General features: G+C 57.8%; 1 protein-coding gene and 1 long non-coding RNA gene across 5 annotated transcripts; one reads left to right on the top strand and one right to left on the bottom strand.

Moving 5' to 3' along the window:
- Window positions 1-2,594: 2,594 nt before the first annotated feature.
- On the bottom strand, window positions 2,595-22,638 carry CANT1 (calcium activated nucleotidase 1). Of its 4 annotated transcripts, none has more exons than XM_030922658.1 (5): window positions 22,545-22,622; window positions 18,288-18,397; window positions 6,077-7,035; window positions 4,222-4,425; window positions 2,595-3,114 (listed from the first exon to the last, which is right to left on the bottom strand). In XM_030922658.1, the coding sequence occupies exons 3-5, from the start codon at window positions 6,705-6,707 to the stop codon at window positions 2,744-2,746; spliced, it is 1,206 nt and encodes a 401-aa protein (XP_030778518.1). In that variant the 5' UTR covers window positions 6,708-7,035; window positions 18,288-18,397; window positions 22,545-22,622; the 3' UTR covers window positions 2,595-2,743. The 4 variants fall into 4 exon arrangements, with proteins under 4 accessions (XP_030778518.1, XP_010380239.1, XP_010380240.1 ...); XM_010381937.2 differs by having other exon boundaries at window positions 6,077-6,729; XM_010381938.2 differs by lacking the exon at window positions 18,288-18,397 and having other exon boundaries at window positions 6,077-6,729; window positions 22,545-22,638.
- Window positions 10,038-10,863, top strand: LOC115894745. The gene is made up of 3 exons (XR_004054893.1): window positions 10,038-10,258; window positions 10,353-10,482; window positions 10,753-10,863. It is a non-coding gene; the product is annotated as an uncharacterized LOC115894745 (long non-coding RNA).
- Window positions 22,639-24,210: the final 1,572 nt, after the last annotated feature.

The raw sequence follows: 24,210 nt of genomic DNA, 5'->3' as shown, positions 1-24,210 counted from the left end.
AGACACACTAAAGACACCAGCTCAGCCCTGACCTCTCACCTGAGTGCCTCCTTACCAAGTCATCCAGATGGCTCCCCAGGGATGAGCAGCAACAAAACGGGTACCTGGGCGCCCAGCACACGCCAGGTAATGTTCTAAGACCCTTGCGCATACCCAGTCACTTACCATTCACTGCAGCCCTGGGACGAGCTCTGCGATTAGCTTCCTTTTGCAGACGAGGACACTGAAGCACAGCAGTTAGGTTATTTGCCTAAAGACATGCAGCTGGATGGGGACAGAGCCAGGACTGGGCTTGCAGTGGCTTCAGATCCTACCTTTCTGACCACAACGCTCGTGCTCTTGGAGCGCCTTGAGACTGTGGGACGAGGCAGACTGAAGACGCAGTTTCCAGACGGGCTCCCCTGGCGGGCGACTCCCGTGCGTGCGCCCAGCATCCTGTGCAGGAGCTCTCGTGGCCAGGCCTCTGCCAACAGTCAGCACAGACCGGAGACAGAAGACAACTACAGTCCCTCAGACACTTTATTGTTTGCAAAACAGATGGATCCCATAGGGAAGGAACACAATCATTATGCTGATAGCAGCGAACAGAGAGGGAAAGAAGAAAGGTGAGCTTTAAAGTAATCGCAAATCGCAAATCACTGCCTGTGTGGTGAGAGGTTGCTTCCGGGCACCTGGCCTGTGGCTCATGGGCTGATGTGAACATACATCAGCAAGGCCTCAAAATCCAGCACAGCCCCGAGTCTCCCAACCTTCCTGACTGCGGCTCTCCTTTAAGTGGCCCAGCCTGGACATCAAGGACAACGATCTAGGAGGCGGGCCAGAGAGACAGCCAGGCAAAGTCAGAACAGACTTGGGGCTTCCAGGCTGTGCCCGGTGACAGCTGAGCTCTTCGGAAACATGTCACATTCAGCGTTCACTTCCTTCACTTCCTCCACTACCCATGACATAGCGGGGGAAAGAGACAACCAGTGCGAGAAGGGTCCCTCCTGGCTGCCCTCCTCGCAGCTGTGCTTGAGTTTCAAAAGGGGAGAGGTTTGTGAGGGACGGGCACAGGGACAGCCAGAGCCGGCACCCTCTGGCCCGCCGTGGCACCTCTGACGATCGAGGTGTGGGGGTGGGAGTAAGGGTGGGGGTTGGGGTGAGGTAGTGCTGTGGGGAGGGCACTGTGATGATGGAAATGTCCCTTCTCAGCCTGGGTCGTGCCTAACCTCGGTCTCAAATCCCACTCTGCCTTGGCCCTGGAGCGCTGAGAAGACACTCCAGAGAAGCCGAGGCCCAGCCAACGCCCATGTGATGGAGAAGAGGCTGCAAAACTCCCACTGGAAGAGGAGAAATAAAGGCCAAGGAAAGAAACCCCAGGGAAGTGACAGGCCTGGGTCACAGACCCTAGGCAGGGAATAAAAAATTCAAGTCATTCATAGAAGTCTTGAAAGGCATGACGATTTCTGATAGTTGCTAGAAAAAGGCAACGTTTTATCTTTGTATCCCTTGGCCAAGAACTCTGAAATCTGACACTTGCTTCACCAGCTGTCACTGCTTCCTCACAATCTCCCACTACTTGCCATTGCTTCCTTACAATCTCCCCCACTGCTGGAGCAGGCTGGGTAACTACAGGACCTCGCTCTGTGCGATCAGACTTGGTGATTCCATTTTATAAGAAAGGAAACTGCTTTAATGAAAGCAGGTTAATAATTAAAACTTCAAAATGCTGCACAGCCACAGAATTTTCCTGAAGGGAGAAAGTGGTCACTGGCCGTATGACGCGGAGATGGTTTTATCTGAGGCCTGAGAACCAACAGATGGGCCTGCACCTTGGCCTGTGCAGCTGTGGGCAGCCGTGTCCCCAGGGGCCTGCCCTCGCTCGTGGCCATGCCATACCCTACAACGTAAACATTTTCTTTTCCAAGGATCTGCAGGGGTGGACATGATGCTCCAGGCTCAGAGTAGGAAGAAAAGGGGGTGACCTGGGGTTCCCAGCAAACAGGTCCACCTCATGCTCACTGCGTTCTCAGGGTGAGGCACAGTGTCTGACACATGGTAGGAGCTCCAGGGATATTTACTGAACAAAAGAACGTAGGAAAGAGAAGAAAGGAGGTCGGCTGGAAGAAAGGGCCCGGCCAGTTCAGCAGGCCTTGAGTCAATGCCTGAAGTGACCGATCTCACCATCAGCCCGCAGCATGGAGAGCCGTTCGGACCGCGGCCTGCGTGGGGCCTGGGGGTCCAGTGCCCACGCCCCTGCCCAGCCTGGGACCGGGCTCCCTGCGCACGCCTCCAGCCCCAGCACAGCGCCAAGAAGAGCAAAAGAAAACAAAGCTGGGGCCGGGCGCGGTGGCTCAAGCCTGTAATCCCAGCACTTTGGGAGGCCGAGACGGGCGGATCACGAGGTCAGGAGATCGAGACCATCCTGGCTAACACGGTGAAACCCCGTCTCTACTAAAAATACAAAAAACTAGCCGGGCGAGGTGGCGGGCGCCTGTAGTCCCAGCTATTCAGGAGGCTGAGGCAGGGGAATGGCGTGAACCCGGGAGGCGGAGCTTGCAGTGAGCTGAGATCCGGCCACTGCACTCCAGCCCGGGCGACAGACAGAGCGAGACTCCGTCTCAAAAAAAAAAAAAAAAAAAAAAAAAAAAAGAAAACAAAGCTGGTTTTATAAAAGCTGAGTCCCGACGGCCTTGCCCAGCGACGGCCTTGCCCAGCGACGGCCTTGCCCAGCGACGGCCTTGCCCAGAGCCTCCATTTCGAGTTAAATGAACTCGATGCCTTCATACTTCACGCTTCCGATCTTGGTTTCTGGCAGGAGGAAGCGCCCGTCCAGCGTGAAGGCCATGATGTAGGTGGCGGCTCTGCCGCTGTCCTCCTCGGACTTGAGGGCCACAATGATCTGGTCATCAGTGTTGGGGATGAACTTGAAGGACGAAAAGCCATGAGTGGGGACCACTGCCCCCACGTGGCTCACAGCGATGTTGCCGAAGTCGGGGGAGGAGCTCAGCAGCAGGTTGGCGCCCCTACGCGCGTCGTCCTTCTCGCTGTAGCGCTCCTGGCTGGCACGGCGTGGCAGGAAGAACCAGCGCTGCAGCGTGTCACTCCAGCAGGCAGACTCATGGATGAGGTAGCCTGGGAACCGGGTGACTGTGGGTCAGACACGCATGCAGCCTGGCGTGCCCAGCCCCACGCCATCAGGCCGTGCGAGTAGCAGGCATGGGGCTGCGACCACCAGGGCTCGCCAGCCCACAGCAACCCGCCCCCCTGCTCTCCAGGCTTCTGGAGGGTTTTGTGTTCTCAGTTACCCCACGCAGGGAACCTGCAGCACCCCCTCCCCGAAGCCTCCTCCCGTTCCCCCAAGAGCTGCCTGCGAGCTGCATCAGGAATCTCAGGGATTTCAGCTCATCGGCGCCTCCTTGGGGCTGAGCCAGAGGAGCCCAAGGAAAGGGAACAAACCCCCATTGGAGGTGGGGAGGGATCGGGTGGGGAGGCTGCCTTGAGGCTGCAAGGAAGAGGAGACAGGTCTGGTGCCCAAGGCACAGACTCAGTCACTTCCTCCTGAACCTCAGGCACCTAAGGCCTACGCCATCCTGACTAAGGGGAGGCCAAAGTGCTGCCGGCCCTATGTTGGTGTGAGGCACCATGGCCCAGCACCAGGGGTGGGGACAGGGCCTGATCCAGCAGTGCAGACAACGGGGCCACAGGCGGGGATGCGGGGAGGCCAGCTGCTGGGGTGATTGGGACAAGAAAGAGAAAACGGCTCGTTTGCCGCCAGAATCCACTGGCCTGAGGGGAGCCACCATCAGAGGCAACCAAAATCACTAAAATCAAGCAAGAAACGGGCCTTGGAGGCTGGGTGCGGAGGCTCGCGCCCGTAATCCCAGAAATTTGGGAGGCCGAGGCAGGTGGATCACCAGATTACCTGAAGTCAGGAGTTCGAGACCATCCTGGGCAACATGGTGAAACCCTGTCTCCACTAAAAAGACAAAAATTAGCCGGGCATGGTGGTGCACACCTGTAGTCCCAGCTACTGCAGAGGCTGAGGCAGAAGAATCATTTGAACCCAGGAGGTGCAGGTTGCAGTGAGCTGAGATTGCGCCACTCCACTCCAGCCTGGGTGACAGAGCAAGACTTTGTCTAAAAAAAAAAAAGGGTCTTGGAGGCAAATGCAGGAGGAAGCAGGTTCCCAGCGAGCAGGCTGTGGAAGCCATGCTGCAGGCTGGGGCAGGCGTCTCTCACCTGGCGGCCGGATGCCAGCGGCGGCCCGCAGAGCATTGTAGTTGGACACCCAGTTCTCGTGGTCCACGCTGCCCTTGTAGCCCACCACCTTCACCCACTCCGGGTTCTCGTTCACCACGTCGCCCGTGGTGGTCGTCCACTCCTTGCCCAGGCCGCCCACGTACAGATGCTCGTCCTTCACTGCCAGCCACTCGGCCTTGAAGCCTGGCCAAGCAGAGCAGTGTCCTCAGGCCCTGCACCTGGCTCCTGCCCAGGGCTGGTCGGCTGCCCTCCCCACAGCTCCTGAAGGTTCAGTGACCACTATCAAGTCATCTCTGATCCCCAACTCCCCGCTCCTCAAGCCGTAACCCCCAACCTCAGGATTATCCTTATAGGGTAGAAAAGCTGAGAAGGGACAGCACTCCGAGGGGGCGCGCGTGTCCCAGGGGTGTGCGTGTGCTGCCCTCGGCCACACCTGAGGTCTCACGGGGCATCACTCTGACGCCAGCGGCCGGAGAGGGGCAGGGCGCTGGGGCTCCCAGGCTTCCTTCCAGTGGATTTGTTCAGAAGCTGTTTTTGCTTTTTTTAAACTGATTTATTTAAAATAAGCCTAACTTTGAAGGCTGCCACAGCTCAGCCTGTGTGGGAGCCTGTGTTCTTCCAGTGTATTCTTATCATCTCTACACCCTGGTGTTCTAACTTCTGTTTGTTTTCCCCAAATTTTGCCAGCTTCTTGCCCCTGAGAGCTGGAGCTGCGCCCCCTGAACTGCCTGAGACCACAGCGGCTTCTCTGCAGGGCCCTGGAGGGACCTGCCATCTCCTGGCCCCTTGTGCGATGAGACATTCTCCACCCCTGGGTCTTTCGTCCCTCCCGGATGACCTGAGCACAGCCCAACCCCAAAGCTCCCTTTACCCCGCTTTCCTCCCTATCCAAGGGAAGGACAGAACTACAGTAGGGTTGCCTAAAACCCTGACAAGTGCAAGGCAGGAAGCAACACTTTGATACCTCAGGTGAGGTCGGTCCCCTGCCCAGCCCTGGGCAAACACTGAAGACTTTCTCACCGGGTGTGGCGAGGGCCTGGCCGGCCATGAACTGTGTGGCCATTGTTTAGGGCAGTTCCTCCTTGACCTCAGACAGCCTGCGGTGGCCTTCCGCTTTCTAGAAGGTGGGGATCCACTGCCAGCTCAGACAAACGGAACTCAGAGGAGCTGGCAGCTCCTCTGCCAGCGTCCTTCGCGCCTCCCCAGCTCCTCCCTGGAGGAAGACACTGGCCACCGTGCCTACCCAAAGCCTATCCCTGCCCTGTGGAAGCAGCACCTCCTTTCTGGTGAACAAAGAGGCTGGCATTAGGCTCCACTCCAGGAGGGTTGCTGCAGCTCACACATGCCCTGCCCCTGCTGGGGTTCAGGGAGAGGAGGGCTGGGCAGCCGTTTACCCTGCAGTAACATGAAACCAAAGTCTGGGTTTTGAGTGAGAACCATCTGACCCCATGGCTTTCAAGGTAAGGCTCCTGGTGGGTACCTCCCAGTGTGATCTTGAGAACCTTTGAAGGTGTAAAAAGGGCTGTGTTCTCAGAGGCTTTCAGAGCAGCAGCGGATACAGCCTAAAACATCCTGGAAAGATTCCCCACGTCTCCCGCAGGCCTCTAGCAGTAAGCTCTTACTCCTAGAAACTGCTCAGTGTGAAGTGACAGTAGGCTACGCTCCTGGCTCATGGTAAGGGGGCCGTAGGTCACAGCAAGAGGGAGAAGTGCTCCCTCACCCCGTCGCTGGCTTCTGGGTGTGTGAATTCTTTCCTGTGTGCCTGTGTTTGCCAGCCAGGCCCTGAGCCCCACTCCCCACCCACACCTCCATAGAAACCTCGGGGTCCAGTTACCTTTCTCCACGGTGCCGTCGCCGTCGGACAGGATCACCCAGGGCACGGCTTTGCTGCCTTCGATCTGGTAGACAACCCCCGTCCGGTCATCCACGGAGTAGAGTTTCCCATTGAAGACAATCAGGTCGGAGAGCTCCATGCCTCTCCCCTTCTCCGCCAGGTGGGACTCCAGGACCGCATGGCCTTTGTCCCACTCCACAGCCACCTTGTCCCCACTGTCTGACAGGGTCAGGTAGCCCTTCTTCAGGTAACTGAACCAGGTGTTTTCCTCCTGGGCCCTTGACTCTGTGTCCAGGTCTGCGATAACTGCGATTCGGTACCGAATCCCAGCCGGTGTCCTTTGCGGGGGAGACAGGGGGTAGGTGTCATTGTACCAGTTGGTGGGCACCTGGCTGAGCCTCCAGTTGTGTGCATTGTGCGTGGGGGGCCTGCCGGGGGCCGGGCGGTGGGAGCAGAGCAACCAGAGGATGGCGGCACTCACAAAGGACGGCAGGATCACCCGCCAGCGGGGGCGGAAGCGGGGGTCCGCGGCCTTGGTCATGGACGCCAGCACAGGAAGGCCCCCCACACTTATCCGGAGGGAGTGCATAGACTCATTCCATTCCGAGTGCTCAGATGGCTGCACGGGCATCAGCGTGACAGTCAGGCGGGACCTGCACAGCCAGGGAGGGAGGAGAGAAGTCAGCGCCCCCGCAAGCACAGTCACGTCTCAGTTCCTGAAGCTGCAGGCGCTGGTGGCTGACTTTTCCGGAAGAAACAGTATTTCCCTACTTCGTGGCCATTCTTACTCCCTTGGCTTAATTAATCCCCAACTCTAGCAGTATCTTTGCTTGCTTTCATTCAGCAAGACGTGAAGTCTTTCCAGAGCAAAATTATTCCATCTCCCCTGTCCCAGGTGGCAAGGTGGGAAGCTGAGTGAGAGAAGGAAGTTCCATGCAGGTTGGTGCTCTGTGGTCCCTCTAGAGAGAAGTGCAGGGGAGTCAGGTAGGAGGGGAAGGTTGACAGGTTGAGGTGGGATAGGATCACAGACAGGGTACATACAGGTCTGTATTTTACTCAAATGCCGCCTCATCCAAGAAGCCCTCTCTGACTGCCCTGCCACCGACATCACCCGACATCACCCTTCGTCCCTGGGTCCTTGGCCCTTGTCCCCACCTGACGTCAGAGTATTGCATACCGTTATTGGTCTGTTTGTTTCTGTCTCCACCTGTATCCTGGCTCCTAGAACAGTGCCTGGCCTGGAGCAGACAGATGTGCAGTAAAGTGAAGGAGTCTCCACTTCCTCTGGGTTAGGCTCCTTGAAGCATTTGAATACAAAACAGATCCAAACCAAATACAAACCCTCCTTCTTTTTTGTATCTGTTGTTGTTTTAGGCAGTGTCTGTCCCCTGGTGCCTTTATATTAATGCAAATGACTGCAGGGACCACAGTCTGAGCGGCTCGGGCTGCCTGGAGGCCAGCGTGTCTGTGCCTTGGCTCCAAAGAACTGCTGAGCTCAATGTGCAGCCAAGCCAGGCCGCAGGCCTCTCCCAGGTCACCCGCCACCCCAGGCGTGGCTCTGTGGCAGAGTCCTGGGGTCAGGATGCTGGTGGCGGCCAGGAACTGCAGCCCTTCACCACTGCCGCCAACCCCACTTCCTGGGCATACAGCATGATGGCTCAGTGCAGCCACAGGGCGCCAGGCCCGCATCTGCGCCGCCTTGGTGAGAGCTGCCTGTCTCTGGACAGCCGCCAAGTACCACAATGGGGCATGGGGAGACGGCTCCCAGTGCTCTGGTTCCATATCTCGGCCCTCCAACTATAACCCAGTGAATCCTGGCCTGAGAAGCTTCCTTGGCTGGGTCCTCCTTGAGAAAATAACAAAGCAGCAAACATGTGCCTTTATGGGCAGACGCTGTCCTCCCTGCCAGGGCGCCTGGGAAGGGCTTGGGGACTCCAGTGGCTCTGTGCAATTCTGGGCCCCAAATATGTGGACCGTGAGGCCCTGGTGCATGGCAGCCAGCAACAGACACCCCCACCAGAGAAACCCCCTTCTCCACGCTGCAGGCTGCTTGGCTGAGAAGATGCAAAAACAGGGTGACAGTTCCACATGGAACTTTCAGACAGTCTTAGGTTTTAGCCCCAGGGTCAGGTTCAAGGAGTGAACAAGGCACATATGTGGGGCCTGCTGCTCAGAGTGAGCCTCCTAACAGCAGAGGCGGGCTGCCAGCCGTTCCTCCGGGCCGGCAGGGAAGACTCCATGCTCCCTTTAAGGAGCAGGCCTCTCAGGACCCCCTGAGGTGGTCACAGGGCTGGTCACCGGGGCCTTCCTGGCAGCAAGGCTGAAGTTCCCAGTGCTGGACATCCTCCTCTGACCACGCCCAGGCCCTGCCCCTCCCTGTCCCTTTTCTAGCCCCAAGGCTTCAAAACCCCAGCCAGGCCCAGGAAGTCTCTGCTGAGCTCTGAATTACTCTGTCTTACCTCCTATGCAAATCCTACCTACATTTCTTTCTACTTTCTTTGTTTTTTTTAGACAGGGCCTCGCTCTGTCACCCAGGCTGGATTGCAGTGGTGTGATCACGCTCACTGCAGCCGCAACCTCTGAGGCTCAAGCAATCCTCCCACCTCAGCCTCCCAAGTAGCTGGGACTACAGGCGTGTGCCACCATGCACAGCTAATCTTTTTTTTTTTTTCTTTTGAGACAGAGTTTTCCTCTTGTTACCCAGGCTGGAGTGCAATGGTGCAATCTCGGCTCACTGCAACCTCTGCCTCCCGGGTTCAAGCGATTCTCCTGCCTCAGACTCCCTAGTAGCTGGGATTACAGGCACGCACCACCACGCCTGGCTAATTTTGTATTTTTAGTAGAGATGGGGTTTCTCCATGTTGGTCAGGCTGGTCTCCAACTCCCGACCTCAAGTGATCCACCTGCCTTGGCCTCCCAGAGTGCTGGGATTACAGGCGTGAGCCACTGCACCTGGTGCACAGCTAATTTTCAATTTTTTTATAGAGATGAGGCCTCGTTATATTGTCCAGGCTGGTCTTGAACTGCTGGGCTCAAGTGATCCTCCTGTCTTCGCCTCCCAGAGTGCTGGGATTATAGGTGCGAGCACTCACACTCCCACCTACCTGCATTTCTGACATGCGTCTTAGACGTTTCAAGACATGAGTCCCATGTAGCTCCTCCCTCAAGCCTACCTGCTCCTCATCTCCCCTCGGGAAGGGCAGTGGGGATGGGTGGCCACCATGTCCACGGTGGTCTGCTTCAAGCTCTCTCAGGACCCTGGAGATGTGCTTTTCTGTGTGGATATTACACTTCGATAAAAACATAAGCCACTGCCACCACGAAAAACCTGACTGGCCTCATCCTCCATTTTCCTTCCTCAGCACTGACTCTGTGGGCAGGTTCTGTCCTCTTCCATGGCCCTTCCTCACCATGCCACGCTGGCTGCCTCCCTCCACCCATCAGCTGCCTCTCCGCCCCGACACTCCCCTACCCTCCCATGAAGTTGCTATGCCAGCTGCCCCCCCCAACATCCCCTGACACTCCCTCTCGCCACCTGCCATGAAGTGGCATCCATCAGATGGCACACTCCCAGCTTCAGTGGCTTCCTCAGCTCCTGGGGTGAACCCACTCTGCTCTGCTCCCGCTCAGCCCTCACACTGCACCATCTCCTCTGCCTGCCGGCTGGCTACATGAACCTCCTTCTGTCCCCTGACCACACTGGCCCTGGCAGAGCCTGCAGTTCCCCCTGCCTGGAACAGTCGGGCCTGCTCTTCCCACCGGCGGCTCGGTCTCTCCTACAGGGCATCAACTCCCTGGGAAGACTCGCCTACTCACCCTTCCTCCCATGTGGCTCTGGCTCTCCCACCGCCCCTGCCTGGCTAGGTGATTATTTCTGCTCCCAGGGCAGGAACCTGGCCACTGTCACAGACCCAGCACCTGAACGCACTGCCAGGCAGGAAGCAGACGGTCTGTGCACACTGGCTGAAGGGAAACAGATGCCAGGTGGGCCATTAGCCACTTCTTCAACAGCCCCTCTGCACTCTGCCGGGGCCCACCTCAGTCATACTGTGAACCCGCGGCCTGGATCAAGTTGATCAGCTGCCACATCTGAGCTGCAGGCCCAGGAAGACGCTGCCTGCCGGCACAGAACGACGCGGCCTGCCAGCATAGAACGACGGTGCCTGCCGGCACGGAATGATGGTATGTACCGGCATAGACTACTGTCAGACATTGTGATGTATTGTTGTCACCAGCCCCTGGAACCCTCATGTTCTTCCCTGTTCAACTCCCCCAGCACTCCGGAGAGCCACTGTCCTCACCTTCACCATTCCTGTCAAATCTCCGGCCCACTTCTCCCAGGAGACCACTCTGTGGCCACCTTCAGCAGCCGAGGCCCTTAGGTGGGGCCCACACCTGCCACTCAGGTCAGTTCCCCAAGCTGCCGGGCACCTGCGCTTCTGGTTCCTCCCTTCCATCCACAGGCCACCCAAGTCGCCCACCTTGTCACCATTTTACCTCCAGACCCTACACTCCCACAGACACTCAACTGCTACTGAATAAATGGCACATCTACGAAAGAATGAAAACCCTTCCCTGAGTCCCCGGCACCTCTGTTCCTTCCCACCCCTGCCCAGGCCCCCTCGCCCACCATGGTGCAAAAGTACCCACACCCACACCCTCTCCTCCCCTCTCAGCTAATCCTCAGAGGCAGCCACCGGAAGCCTTCACCAGCAGCAAACCCAGTGAGCACATCCTCCGTGTCCGTCCTCAAGGAAGGGAGGTGCTCTTTGCGGGCCTCCCCAGGCAGGTCTTCTCAGCCCCGAGTGCTGGCAGCCCAGTGACCTCTCCCAGGGCCTGCCCTCCCTCTAAGGTGAAGACCCCCATGCCTTTCTAGCCTGACCCAGTCTCTCAGTCTCCTCATCTGACATCCACAGGCACCACAAACCAGGTCCTGCTCAGGAACTCCCTGTCCTGGCTCCCGCGCTCCCAGCCCTCAGGAGCCATCCTGGGAAGCAATTCATCCTAGCCCTCCTCCCTCCCCAGCCCCACGTGTCCCACCCAGCTCTAGACTTGGCTCCCTTCTCCCCATCCACACAGCCTCGGCTCCAGTTCTGTCTCATCCTAATGACTGAGTCTTGGTCTAAAGATCTAGACCAAGCTTGCCCAACATGCGGCCCAACACAAATTCATAAACTTTCTTAAAACATGATGAGATGAGATTTTTTTGTTAAGCTCATCAGCTATCAGTGGATTTTATATGTGGCCCAAGACAATTCTTCTTCCAATGTGGCCCAGGGAAGCCAAAAGATTGGACACCCCGATCTAGACCGTCTGGGCTCAGCCAAGGGACTGCTGTTGCAGTTTACTTCCCAGAGCCATGCTGACGGCCACGCCGGATGCTCAGGTTACAGAACTTTGCACAGGGGTTGACCGCTACTGCTTCTCACTCACCCTACAAGTGCCCTCTCGCCTGCTGGGAGGGTCGCAAACTACCACCTGTGGGCCAAATCCAGTCTCCCGCCTGGTGTGTAGATGCGGCCTGTGCTGCCTGGTATGTAGTTGTGGCCTGGTGTATAGAGGTGGCCTGCTGTGTAGATGCAGCCTGCTGTGTAGATGAGGCCTGCTGTGTAGAGGCGGCCTGCTGTGAAGATGAGGCCTGCTATGGAGATGCGGCCTGCTGTGTAGATGCGGCCTGCTGTGTAGAGGCGGCCTGCTGTGAAGATGAGGCCTGCTGTGGAGAGGCGGCCTGGTGTGGAGAGGCGGCCTGGTGTGTAGAGGCGGCCTGGTGTGGAGAGGCGGCCTGGTGTGTAGAGGCGGCCTGGTGTGGAGAGGCGGCCTGCTGTGAAGATGAGGCCTGGTGTGGAGAGGCGGCCTGCTGTGTAGAGGCGGCCTGCTGTGAAGATGAGGCCTGGTGTGGAGATGCGGCCTGGTGTGTAGAGGCGGCCTGGTGTGGAGAGGCGGCCTGCTGTGAAGATGAGGCCTGGTGTGGAGAGGCAGCCTGCTGTGGAGAGGCAGCCTGCTGTGTAGAGGCGGCCTGCTGTGTAGAGGAGGCCTGCTGGGAAGATGAGGCCTGGTGTGGAGATGCGGCCTGGTGTGGAGAGGCGGCCTGGTGTGGAGAGGCGGCCTGGTGTGGAGAGGCGGCCTGCTGTGAAGATGAGGCCTGGTGTGGATATGCGGCCTGGTGTGGAGAGGCGGCCTGGTGTGGAGAGGCGGCCTGGTGTGGAGAGGCGGCCTGGTGTGGAGAGGCGGCCTGCTGTGTAGAGGCGGCCTGGTGTGTAGAGGCGGCCTGCTGTGAAGATGAGGCCTGCTGTGGAGATGCGGCCTGGTGTGTAGAGGCGGCCTGGTGTGGAGAGGCGGCCTGCTGTGAAGATGAGGCCCGGTGTGGAGAGGCGGCCCGGTGTGGAGAGGCGGCCTGCTGTGTAGATGCGGCCTGCTGTGTAGATGCGGCCTGGTGTGTAGAGGCGGCCTGGTGTGGAGAGGCGGCCTGCTGTGAAGATGAGGCCTGGTGTGGAGAGGCAGCCTGCTGTGGAGAGGCAGCCTGCTGTGTAGAGGCGGCCTGCTGTGTAGAGGCGGCCTGCTGGGAAGATGAGGCCTGGTGTGGAGATGCGGCCTGGTGTGGAGAGGCGGCCTGGTGTGGAGAGGCGGCCTGGTGTGGAGAGGCGGCCTGCTGTGAAGATGAGGCCTGGTGTGGATATGCGGCCTGGTGTGGAGAGGCGGCCTGGTGTGGAGAGGCGGCCTGGTGTGGAGAGGCGGCCTGGTGTGGAGAGGCGGCCTGCTGTGTAGAGGCGGCCTGGTGTGTAGAGGCGGCCTGCTGTGAAGATGAGGCCTGCTGTGGAGATGCGGCCTGGTGTGTAGAGGCGGCCTGGTGTGGAGAGGCGGCCTGCTGTGAAGATGAGGCCCGGTGTGGAGAGGCGGCCCGGTGTGGAGAGGCGGCCTGCTGTGTAGATGCGGCCTGCTGTGTAGATGCGGCCTGCTGTGTAGAGGCGGCCTGCTGTGGAGATGAGGCCTGCTGTGGAGATGCGGCCTGGTGTGGAGAGGCGGCCTGGTGTGGAGAGGCGGCCTGGTGTGGAGAGGCGGCCTGCTGTGAAGATGAGGCCTGGTGTGGAGATGCGGCCTGGTGTGAAGATGAGGCCTGGTGTGGAGAGGCGGCCTGCTGTGAAGATGAGGCCTGGTGTGGAGAGGCGGCCTGGTGTGGAGAGGCGGCCTGCTGTGAAGATGAGGCCTGCTGTGGAGAGGCGGCCTGGTGTGGAGAGGCGGCCTGCTGTGAAGATGAGGCCTGGTGTGGAGAGGCGGCCTGCTGTGTAGAGGCGGCCTGCTGTGTAGAGGCGGCCTGGTGTGTAGAGGCGGCCTGGTGTGGAGAGGTGGCCTGCTGTGTAGAGGCGGCCTGCTGTGTAGAGGCGGCCTGGTGTGTAGAGGCGGCCTGGTGTGGAGAGGCGGCCTGCTGTGTAGAGGCGGCCTGCTGTGTAGAGGCGGCCTGGTGTGTAGAGGCGGCCTGCTGTGAAGATGAGGCCTGGTGTGGAGAGGCGGCCTGGTGTGGAGAGGCGGCCTGGTGTGGAGAGGCGGCCTGCTGTGTAGAGGCGGCCTGCTGTGAAGATGAGGCCTGCTGTGGAGATGCGGCCTGGTGTGGAGAGGCGGCCTGGTATGGAGAGGCGGCCTGGTGTGTAGAGGCGGCCTGGTGTGGAGAGGCGGCCTGGTGTGGAGAGGCGGCCTGCTGTGAAGATGAGGCCTGGTGTGGAGAGGCGGCCTGGTGTGGAGAGGCGGCCTGCTGTGAAGATGACGCCTGGTGTGGAGAGGCGGCCTGCTGTGTAGAGGCGGCCTGGTGTGGAGAGGCGGCCTGCTGTGTAGATGAGGCCTGGTGTGGAGATGCGGCCTGGTGTGGAGAGGCGGCCTGGTGTGGAGAGACGGCCTGCTGTGTAGAGGCGGCCTGCTGTGTAGAGGCGGCCTGCTGTGTAGATGTGGCTGATTAAAGCCGGCTAGGACTCCTCCTTGGCATGCTGATTCTGGCTACACCGTTGAGTGGTCCCAACAGACTGTGGAGGCTGAAAATATCGACTCCCTGTCCCTTGACAGATCCCTGGTCAAGACCATCTCAAATCACCCTCCACAAAACTGACAGAATGATTTTTCCAAAAAGCAAACCTGGATTCAAACTCTAGTAGATCCCAATGCCTTCCATCTAAAGGACAAACGTCTCAGCCTGCAGAGAAAGCCTCACTGGGTTTTTCCAGCTGCCCTCCCGGGAGCGGGACCTCCCAGGTCGCTGTGCAACCCTGCACGCCTTCCCATTCCAGACTCCTGGCATCTACACTGCGGCACATGCTCCCCACCCGGGAGGCTCATGTCCTCTGACCACATGGAACCAGAGGTGCCTTGAGTCCCTGCGTCTCTGGCCCTCTGGGGAATCAGTGTGACAGAGGCAGGGGCCTTTCCCCCAGGAGCTCAGCACAGTGTGGGAGACAGACTTTGAACAGCCCCATGTGGTCAGTGCTACCTCGAGGTCACGCTGATTCCCCAGAGCTAACAGAGGGGCAAAGATGCCAGGGACTCAGACACTTTGATTAAACAAGGGACTGACTGCTTCTAGTGACAAAAGAACTCTGTGTACCTTCCAGAAAACTCCTTTAACTTCAGCACCAGAACATCTTCCCTTGGGCTTCATCTCTCCTTTAGGACCCCAAGGAATTACCTTTATTTTGCAAAAAATTTCAAATCAGATGCCTTTGCCACAGCCCATGCTGGTGTATGAGCTACCACTGACTGCCTGGGGTGCTGGGCTGCTGGCACCTGCTGCATGCAAGAGTTTGCATGTTCTTTAAAAAGTTGGGTTCTTTTTTGGGGGTGGGGGGTATGGGGGTTCTTTTGTTTGTTGCCAGCCAGAAACAACAGAAATGAACCAGCGAGGGTAAGACACAAGATGGACAAAGTCCTTTCCAGAAGGGGCCCATCTGAGGCTTCTCCCTACACCCCTCAAAGCTTTAAGCAGTTTAAATGCTGGCTTCATTGTGAAAAGAAGTTTCACAACCTCAGTGCCTGCAGAGTAATGGTTTGATTTTAGATAATCAGCAACAAGAGGACTCAGGAACTACAGCAAAGTCATGGGTTCTTGGCCAGCCAGCCTCTCCTGTTCAGCGGGGCTGCAAACCAGTTATCTCCCAGGCTCACGGGCCTACAACAGGACCCCTGCTGCTGCCTGGAGAGCACTCATAGGAGTGACAACCACCTGAAAGGCTCACAAGGCACCATGGAGGCATCTGTCCATCTCGCAGGACACTCCCAGAATTAGGGAGAGGGGAGTTAGGGAGAGGGGAGTTAGGGAGCGGGGGGGTTAGGGAGCGGGGAGTTAGGGAGAGGGGAGTTAGAAGGGGGAAGTTAGGAGAGGGGAATTAGGGAGAGGGGAGTTAGGGAGCGGGGAGTTAGGGAGCAGGGAGTTAGGGAGAGGGGAGTTAGGGAGAGGGGAGTTAGGGAGAGGGGAGTTAGGGAGAGGGGAATTAGGGAGAGGGGAGTTAGGGAGCGGGGAGTTAGGGAGAGGGGAGTTAGAGGGGGGGAGTTAGGGAGAGGGGAATTAGGGAGAGGGGAGTTAGGGAGGGGGGAGTTAGGAGAGGGGAATTAGGGAGAGGGGAGTTAGGGAGCGGGGAGTTAGGGAGCAGGGAGTTAGGGAGAGGGGAGTTAGGGAGAAGGGAGTTAGAGGGGGGGAGTTAGGGAGAGGGGAATTAGGGAGAGGGGAGTTAGGGAGGGGGGAGTTAGAGGGCGGGAGTTAGGGAGAGGGGAATTAGGGAGAGGGGAGTTAGGGAGAGGGGAGTTAGAGAGGGGGGAGTTAGGGAGAGGGGAGTTAGGGAGCGAGGAGTTAGGGAGCAGGGAGTTAGGGAGAGGGGAGTTAGGGAGAGGGGAGTTAGAGAGGGGAGAGTTAAGGAGAGGGGAGTTAGGGAGGGGGGAGTTAGGGAGGGGGGAGTTAGGAGAGGGGAATTAGGAGAGGGGAGTTAGGGAGCGGGGAGTTAGGGAGCGGGGAGTTAGGGAGAGGGGAGGGAGATAGGGAGAGGGGAGTTAGAGGGGGGGAGTTAGGGAGAGGGGAGTTAGGGAGAGGGGAATTAGGGAGAGGGGAGTTAGGGAGGGGGGAGTTAGGAGAGGGGAATTAGGGAGAGGGGAGTTAGGGAGCGGGGAGGAGGGGAGTTAGGGAGCGGGGGGGAGGGGAGTTAGGGAGAGGGGAGTTAGGGAGAGGGGGAGTTAGAGGGGGGGAGTTAGGGAGAGGGGAATTAGGGAGAGGGGAGTTAGGGAGGGGGAGTTAGGGAGAGGGGAGTTAGGGAGAGGGGAGTTAGAGGGGGGGAGTTAGGGAGAGGGGAATTAGGGAGAGGGGGAGTTAGAGGGGGGGAGTTAGGGAGAGGGAGTTAGGGAGAGGGGAGTTAGGGAGGGGGAGTTAGGGAGCGGGGAGTTAGGGAGAGGGGAGTTAGAGGGGGGGAGTTAGGGAGAGGGGAATTAGGGAGAGGGGAGTTAGGGAGGGGGGGAGTTAGGGAGAGGGGAGTTAGGGAGCGGGGAGTTAGGGAGCAGGGAGTTAGGGAGAGGGGAGTTAGGGAGAGGGGAGTTAGAGGGGGGGAGTTAGGGAGAGGGGAATAACGGAGAGGGGAGTTAGAGAGGGGGGAGTTAGGGAGAGGGGAGTTAGGGAGCGGGGAGTTAGGGAGCAGGGAGTTAGGGAGAGGGGAGTTAGGGAGCGGGGAGTTAGGGAGAGGGGAGTTAGGGAGAAGGGAGTTAGGGAGAGGGGAGAGTTAGGGAGAGGGGAGTTAGGGAGAGGGGAGTTAGGGAGAGGGGAGTTAGGGAGAGGGGAGTTAGGGAGAGGGGAGTTAGGGAGAGGGGAGTTAGGGAGGGGGAGTTAGGGAGAGGGGAGTTAGGGAGGGGGAGTTAGGGAGGGGGAGTTAGGGAGCAGGGAGTTATGGAGCGGGGAGTTAGGGAGCAGGGAGTTATGGAGAGGGGAGAGTTAGGGAGAGGGGAATTAGGGAGAGGGGAGTTAGGGAGAGGGGAGGGGAGTTAGGGAGAGGGGAGTTAGGAGCGGGGAGCGGGGAGTTAGGGAGAGGGGAGTTAGGGAGAAGGGAGTTAGGAGAGGGGAGAGTTGGGAGAGGGGAGTTAGGAGAGGGGAGTTAGGGAGAGGGGAGTTAGGGAGAGAGGGGAGAGGGAGGGGAGTAGGGAGGAGGGGAGTTAGGGAGAGGGGAGTTAGGGAGAGGGGAGTTAGGGAGGGGGAGTTAGGGAGAGGGGAGTTAGGGAGGGGGAGTTAGGGAGGGGGAGTTAGGGAGCAGGGAGTTATGGAGGGCGGGAGTTAGGGAGCAGGGAGGAGTTATGGAGAGGGAGAGTTAGGGAGGAGGGAATTAGGGAGAGGGGAGTAAGGGAGAGGGGAGTTAGGGAGAGGGGAGTTAGGGAGCGGGGAGTTAGGGAGAGGGGAGAGTTAGGGAGAGGGGAATTAGGGAGAGGGGAGTAAGGGAGAGGGGAGTTAGGGAGAGGGGAGTTAGGGAGCGGGGAGTTAGGGAGAGGGGAGTTAGGGAGGGGGGAGTTAGGGAGCGGGGAGTTAGGGAGCGGGGAGTTAGGGAGCGGGGAGTTAGGAGAGGGGAGTTAGGGAGCGGGAGTTAGGGAGAGGGGAGTTAGGGAGAGGGGAGTTAGGGAGAGGGGAATTAGGGAGAGGGGAGTTAGGGAGAGGGGAGAGTTAGGGAGCGGGGAGTTAGGGAGAGGGGAGTTAGGGAGCGGGGAGTTAGGGAGAGGGGAGTTAGGGAGAGGGGAGTTAGGGAGAGGGGAATTAGGGAGAGGGGAGTTAGGGAGAGGGGAGAGTTAGGGAGAGGGGAATTAGGGAGAGGGGAGTTAGGGAGAGGGGAGTTAGGGAGAGGGGAGTTAGGGAGCGGGGAGTTAGGGAGAGGGGAGTTAGGGAGAAGGGAGTTAGGGAGAGGGGAGAGTTAGGGAGAGGGGAGTTAGGGAGGGGAGTTAGGGAGAGGGGAGTTAGGGAGAGGGGAGTTAGGGAGAGGGGAGTTAGGGAGGGGGAGTTAGGGAGAGGGGAGTTAGGGAGGGGGAGTTAGGGAGGGGGAGTTAGGGAGCAGGGAGTTATGGAGCGGGGAGTTAGGGAGCAGGGAGTTATGGAGCGGGGAGTTAGGGAGCAGGGAGTTAGGGAAACAGTGTGCTTTTCTCTGTGCACACCCAGGAGGCCTCTCCCTGCTGCTGCCCTTTCCCAGGAGAAGCCATAGGCTCAGGGGCCACCTACCTCCTGAGGCCATCCCCAGGCCTGCCGCTGCACTCTGCGCAAGGCTGTGATGAAGGGAGCAGCGACTCCCTGGACAGCAGACAGCCAAGAGGGTCTGTTTCTCCAGCTTCCTGCAGGAGTGGAATAGGACAGGTGGCAGAACCAGCGGGTTTACTGAGGGCTGCCAGGCTCCTCCCTTTCAGGATCCAGGCAGGGCAGGAAGTCACAGCATTGTTAAGAGGCCACCACATCCTAGTCCCCACCTCCTCGGAAGGGACAGGTAGGCAGGTGGCAGGTGCGCCAACCCCTTATCTCTGGAGAAGAGCTACCTTCCTTTCCCTTCCCTCACTCAGAGAGCAGGCAGGCCGGCCTCAGAGTGCCCACTGTGTTCACTGCCACAGTACAGAGCAAACCCTGCTGACCTACAGACTCTCCAGCATGGCTGAGGCAGGAGCCAAGGCCTTCAAACGGCCTTCAAACACTCATGCTAACAGCATCTGAGAGAACACGGGTGGTGCATCTCAAAGAAACACTTATTAATGCCTGCTATGGGCCAGACTCCTTGAAAACGTTACCTGATCCCTGCTTCTGCACTTGTGAGGCTATTGTACCTGCAAAGCAAATTCCACGTCAAATCTGCTTGGGGGTGGGCAGCACAAGGAAGCCAGGAAGGAAGGAGAAGGTCACAGGGAGTCTGTCCTTTAGGCCATCCCACCTCCACAGACAGCACCCTCCTTAAAGGTCAAGCTCAGGATCTGACTTCTGCACCAGTTCCTAGCCCCTAGTATCCGGCACACGGCAGGCAGCGGGCACTGTCCTGTGGGAAAGAAGTCTAACACGGGCCATGGGCTGGCTGTACTCCGTTCTCAGGCTCTCGGGGCAATCCATTCCCATGCCTCTTCCAGCTTCCGGAGGCACCCACATTCCTTGCCTGGTGGCCTCTCCTCACTCTCCAAAGCCCGCCCACTGCACTTCCCTAAGCCTCTTGGCCATCATTTCCCTCTGGATCTTCTGCTTCCCTCTTCTGTTCTTAAGGCCCCTGTGAACTGGGCTCCCTGGGAAAATCCAGGATCACCTCACTATTTTAAGGTCAGCTGATTAGCAACCTTAGTTCCCTTTTGCCATGTAATGTGACATATTCATAGGCTCAGAAGGTAGGACATGCACATCTCGGGGAGCTGTTCCTCCACCAATCACAGGAGGAAGAGGGGAAAGAGCCTCCAGGTTTTTCCACGGGCCAGGACCAGTCACTGTCTATGAGGTGGGCACACAGCTTCAGAACTCTCTCCGGTTTGCAATTACTGCATTGCAAAGAGGCTGCGTCTGCTTAATTTGTATTATCGATGTTACACCCGGAGAAATTTTAGCCAACAAGTGACCTTCTCAGCTGAAAGGCACATTCCAAACAGCACCACACATCTGGGAAGGTGTCCTTTTCCAGGGTGTGTGAAAATAACGGGATGGGATCATCACCCCGTGGACCTGGATCAGGGCTGGACCTGGATCAGGGTTGGCTTTCACACCTGCGCGAGCCCACCTGCTTACTGCCACCCTCTTACCTCACGCCTTCCTCAGGGCCCGGCTCCTGGGACACAAAGGCTGTATCGCCAGGACTTTCATTCAACCCAGCAAGACCTGCAGAGCCATTCTAGGGGGTCCCAGTCTCACCTCTGCCCCACCCCCACATGGTGGTATCACACACTCTTAAGCCCGATTTCAGTGCCTTCTTCACTTCCCATAGAACCATCCCAGAGGACGGTGGGAGCAGTGTCCTGCCTGGGAACTAGGTGCTCCACTTGACCACTGCACGCATGACAGAGATGAGGAGGGTCCAAAAGCAAAAACAGAACGTCTGCCCAGACTTCTCTATCGCCAGGATGATTTTCTCCTAATTAACCATCTTGATTAAAGTAAAAGGAAAATCAACATGAACATTCTTAAAAATTAATATAAAAGTTTTTAATTCCCTTGATATTGGCATTTCATAAGAGCTTTCCAGAAAATCTCGACAGTTCAGAATGCACTGAGTGAAAAGAATCAACGCTGTGTCTCCTCAGCATCCTGGTACCATTGGACAAACAATAGAAAAATGACCTCCTTGTGATAGTACTGACCCATTTCATGATCCGAATAGTTCCAAGTCTCAGATCTTCTGTTTTTGAAAGAGAAAACACTACAGCATTTATACATCTACCTATCTACCTATATGGTTGCCAGAAAGTACCAAGACTCCGATGACGGGCCATATGTACTTGTGGGAGCCTGCACAGGCACACACACACACACCTCGAAAGTCACATCCAGGTGGCAGGGTGAAGACACCCACAGGGCAAGGAGAACTGCTCCTACCGCACCCTGGGTCTCCTCACATCCTCTGCAGCTCAGGGAGGCCCTGCAGACCAGATGCACAGTGAGAGGCGAGTGAAAACGTTCTGGAGTACCAAGAGCTTTTACACCAACACATTGACTAAGCAGCCATGGGCTAGGAAAATATGGTTATAGCCTAAGGGGAAGAAAGGAGACCTCTGGCGAACAGAAGCATCAAACCTCAGACGAGCCCCTCCAGTGAGGCATCCCAGGGTCCAGGGGTCCTATCCCGCTGCAAGTGGATGCTTTCCTCTACCATCTTGTGACGTGTCATTCTCTATTGTGATCAGGTTAATTTGGACATGAAAAAGTGACACTAGAATTTGGTCCCCACACTGCTGTGGTGGCCTCATGACAGTGCCTGGACAAATCCATGCTTCACCTGAGTCCTGGCCGTGAAGATGCTTGGGGCTGCCCCGACAGGAAACCCTTGCCACGTCCAGAGGGGAGAGGGTTGGCTCCTTCAATGTGCCTTTCAGCAGGGGCCTGTGCTCGGATAGAGGGCTCATTGAGGCCAGCAGGGAGGAGCACCTGGGAGGAGCCCCACTGCTATTCCACAGGCTCCAGCCAGACTGTCCTGCTGGGGTGGGGCTGGAGGGAGGGTCTGCGGCCCAGGCCTGGAGGGACCTTTCTCAGCAAAGCTCCTCAGAGGGAGAGGGAGGAGGAGCTGGGAGACAGTGGATCCTGAAGGGCTGCGGCACCCGCTTCCTTTCAGGAGCCTTCTACGACCGGACACTTGTTTCAAGTCTGGGCCCTTACACTGGAGAGCTAGCCAGATTCACTTGACACCAAGAGATTCACATTCCCAAACCCCCGCTTTGATGACAATGTGGTAGGAGAGGCCGTCGGGCATACGACCCCAAGGAAAAAATGAGAAATGGAGCTGGGGCACTAAGAGACTGCTTTTCCAGGGGTCACTAAGGGGGAAAGGTGCCTGGGAGAGAGATGTGTCTGCTGGAGGCAGATAGAAGAGTGGTCACAGGTGCTCTGTGCCAAACCTAGGGACACAGAGGGCAACAGAAAGACCATTTGGAGGGAGAAGCAAAGGCACCAGGCAATATGGTCTGGCAAGGAGGTGCCAGTCCCTGAGGATGAGAGAATCCAGACCGGATGGCAGTAGGGGTGTGAGACAGGTATGGTGGGGAGAGCGAATCATTTGCATGCAGAAAGATGGGAGTGAGTTGTGCTGCCTGGAGGAGGACTCCAAATTGGATGAGGCCAGGGAGAGCAAGGACTGGGATGGGGTGGGGAAGGTGAGCCTGCTACAGGTGTGACAAAGTGCCAGTCAGAGGGAGAAAATTCCCTTATCAGTCCAGAGAGAACCTGCATAGACCACAGGAGGGGTATGTGAAGTCAGAGGGCTGTGAGAGGGGGTCATTCCCAGGAGGGGTGCCCCAAATGAGCCAGAGCGGGGAGGCGTCCCACATGAATCAGAGGGGGATGGTCCTCACACTAACCAGAGGGAAGGCGTCCCACATGAATCAGAGGGGATGGTCCCCACACTAATCAGAGCGGGGAGGAGCCCCACACTAATCAGATGGGCGAGGTGCCCCACAGTAGTCAGAGGGGCATGGTCCCCAAAGTTATCGGGGGGGTGTCCCACACTAATCTGAGCGGGGAAGGGGCACACTAATCAGAGGGGAATGGTCCCCACGCTAGTCCCAGGGAAGAGGTGTCCCAAAAGTCAGAGGGGGTGGTGTCCACCGCCTGTCGGAAGAAGAGGACTTTCCCACAGGTCATAAGGCAGAGTCCCAGTCCAGTCTGCGAGTCAGGGGACACAGGTCCCGCACGGGTGGGACGGGAGGGGGGCCTGAGGGGTCAAGGGCGGGACGCGGCAGGAGGCTCCGGGACGGGGACCCGGGCCCGTGACGGGGGCAGGGCGCCGGCGGCTGCGGGCGCAGAGTCACTCACCCGCTGCGGGGCTGGCTCCAGTGCCCGCGGGCGGCGGGGCTCGGCTGCACTAACAGCGGGGACAGAGGACGGCAACCAACTTCCGCCCTGCGTGCGCTCGCCCCGCCTCTAGGCCTGCGTTCCCGGAAGCCTCTGCTCTGCGGCTGCGCAGGGACGGCGCGGGCGGGGGTGGGGGGTGGGGCCGCCTGGGAGGTGTGGTTTTTGTTTCCTGCGCCTGCGCGCTGGAGGAGCGGCTGTCTGGCTGCAGGCTGGAGGGGCGCGAGGGTCCGCGCTGGCACACGAGGGACCTCTTTCACCGCGTTGCGCTGGAATGTGGGCCAAGCAGATATTTTGGGATGGGAGGCATGGGGCGGGGGTGGAGGCTACTGGGGAGGGAAGTTCTCATTCCCCGAGCGAGATGGTAGGGTCCCCTTACATGGGCCTCCCGACCCTAGTAGTCTTGGGAGGTTGAAAAGTGTAGGCCGCTTTCTGCCATCCTCATTCTCAGACAGACAGCCCCTCTCCTTGGCCCTTCAAAACAGCCTCCTCCAGAGTGCTGCTGACCAGTTTCCAAAGCCCGAATCGGGGAGGTCTAAGGCCGTAGTGTCCTGGGGTGGGGACGGTGGGGTGTTTCCCTGAAACTAATCTGCAGTTGTCAAACCTGCTAAACAAGGGTCTTTGATTTCTCCTTTCCCCTCTCTAGCCCTAGCCCCTGAGATCTTTTAGGGTGCTCTGTTAAAAGGCTTCCCTGGCCCCGCTCTCCTCCATCCCAAAGTTCTGAGAAAGGCCTGGTGGCCGTGGAGCCTCTGGCAGTAGAGCTTGGCAGGAGGGTGCACCAGCCCCCTGCCCATCTGCACCTTCAGCTTTCCTGCCCCACACCAGCTACTTCCCCCAGCTCTCTCAAAAGCCTTCTGTTCAGTAACAGGTACACAAGAGGAGGAATTCAAATTATATAAATGGTGCGCAGTGAAAAGCCTCCCATTGCCATTCTGCATTCCCTGTCCAGAGGCGATCGCTATTTCTAGTTTGTTGTGATTCCTCTGAAGGATGGTATATGGTATTCAAACAAGTCGTAAACACGTATCTTAAATTACTTTAAATAGAAATGTGCTAAACACACTGTTATGCACTTTTGGTTTTGGAGAGGAGGCAAACTTTTCTTGAATTCATTAATGTTTCTTGTCATGCTAAACTGACATGTCTCACATAATACTTGTAAATGTCAGGCCTCTGAGCCCAAGCTGAGCCATCATATCCCCTGTGACCTGCACATATACATCCAGATGGCCTGAAGCAACTGAAGAACCACAAAAGATGACATTCCACCATTGTGATCTGTTCCTGCCCCACCCTCACTGATCGATTGACCTTACACCCTCCCCGCCCTTGCGATAATGTACTTTGTGATATTCCCTCACCCTTAAGAAGGTACTTTGTCATATTCTCCCCACCCTTGAGAATGTACTTCATGAGGTTCACACCCTGCCCACAAAAAATTGCTCCTAACTCCACCGCCTATCCCAAACCTTTAAGAACGAATGATAATCCTACCACCCTTTGCTGACTGCTTTCTCGGACTCAGCCTGCCTGCACCCGGGTGAAATAAACAGCCTTGTTGCTCAAACAAAGCCTGTTGGTGGACTCTCTTCACATGGATGCGCGTGACATTTGGTGCCGAAACCTGGGA

Source organism: Rhinopithecus roxellana, chromosome 19 (assembly GCF_007565055.1).
Source record: "Rhinopithecus roxellana isolate Shanxi Qingling chromosome 19, ASM756505v1, whole genome shotgun sequence".
NCBI lineage: Eukaryota > Metazoa > Chordata > Mammalia > Primates > Cercopithecidae > Rhinopithecus > Rhinopithecus roxellana.
The sequence above is the reverse complement of the archived record's forward strand: the minus strand, read 5'-3'. Positions and strand labels throughout refer to the sequence as shown.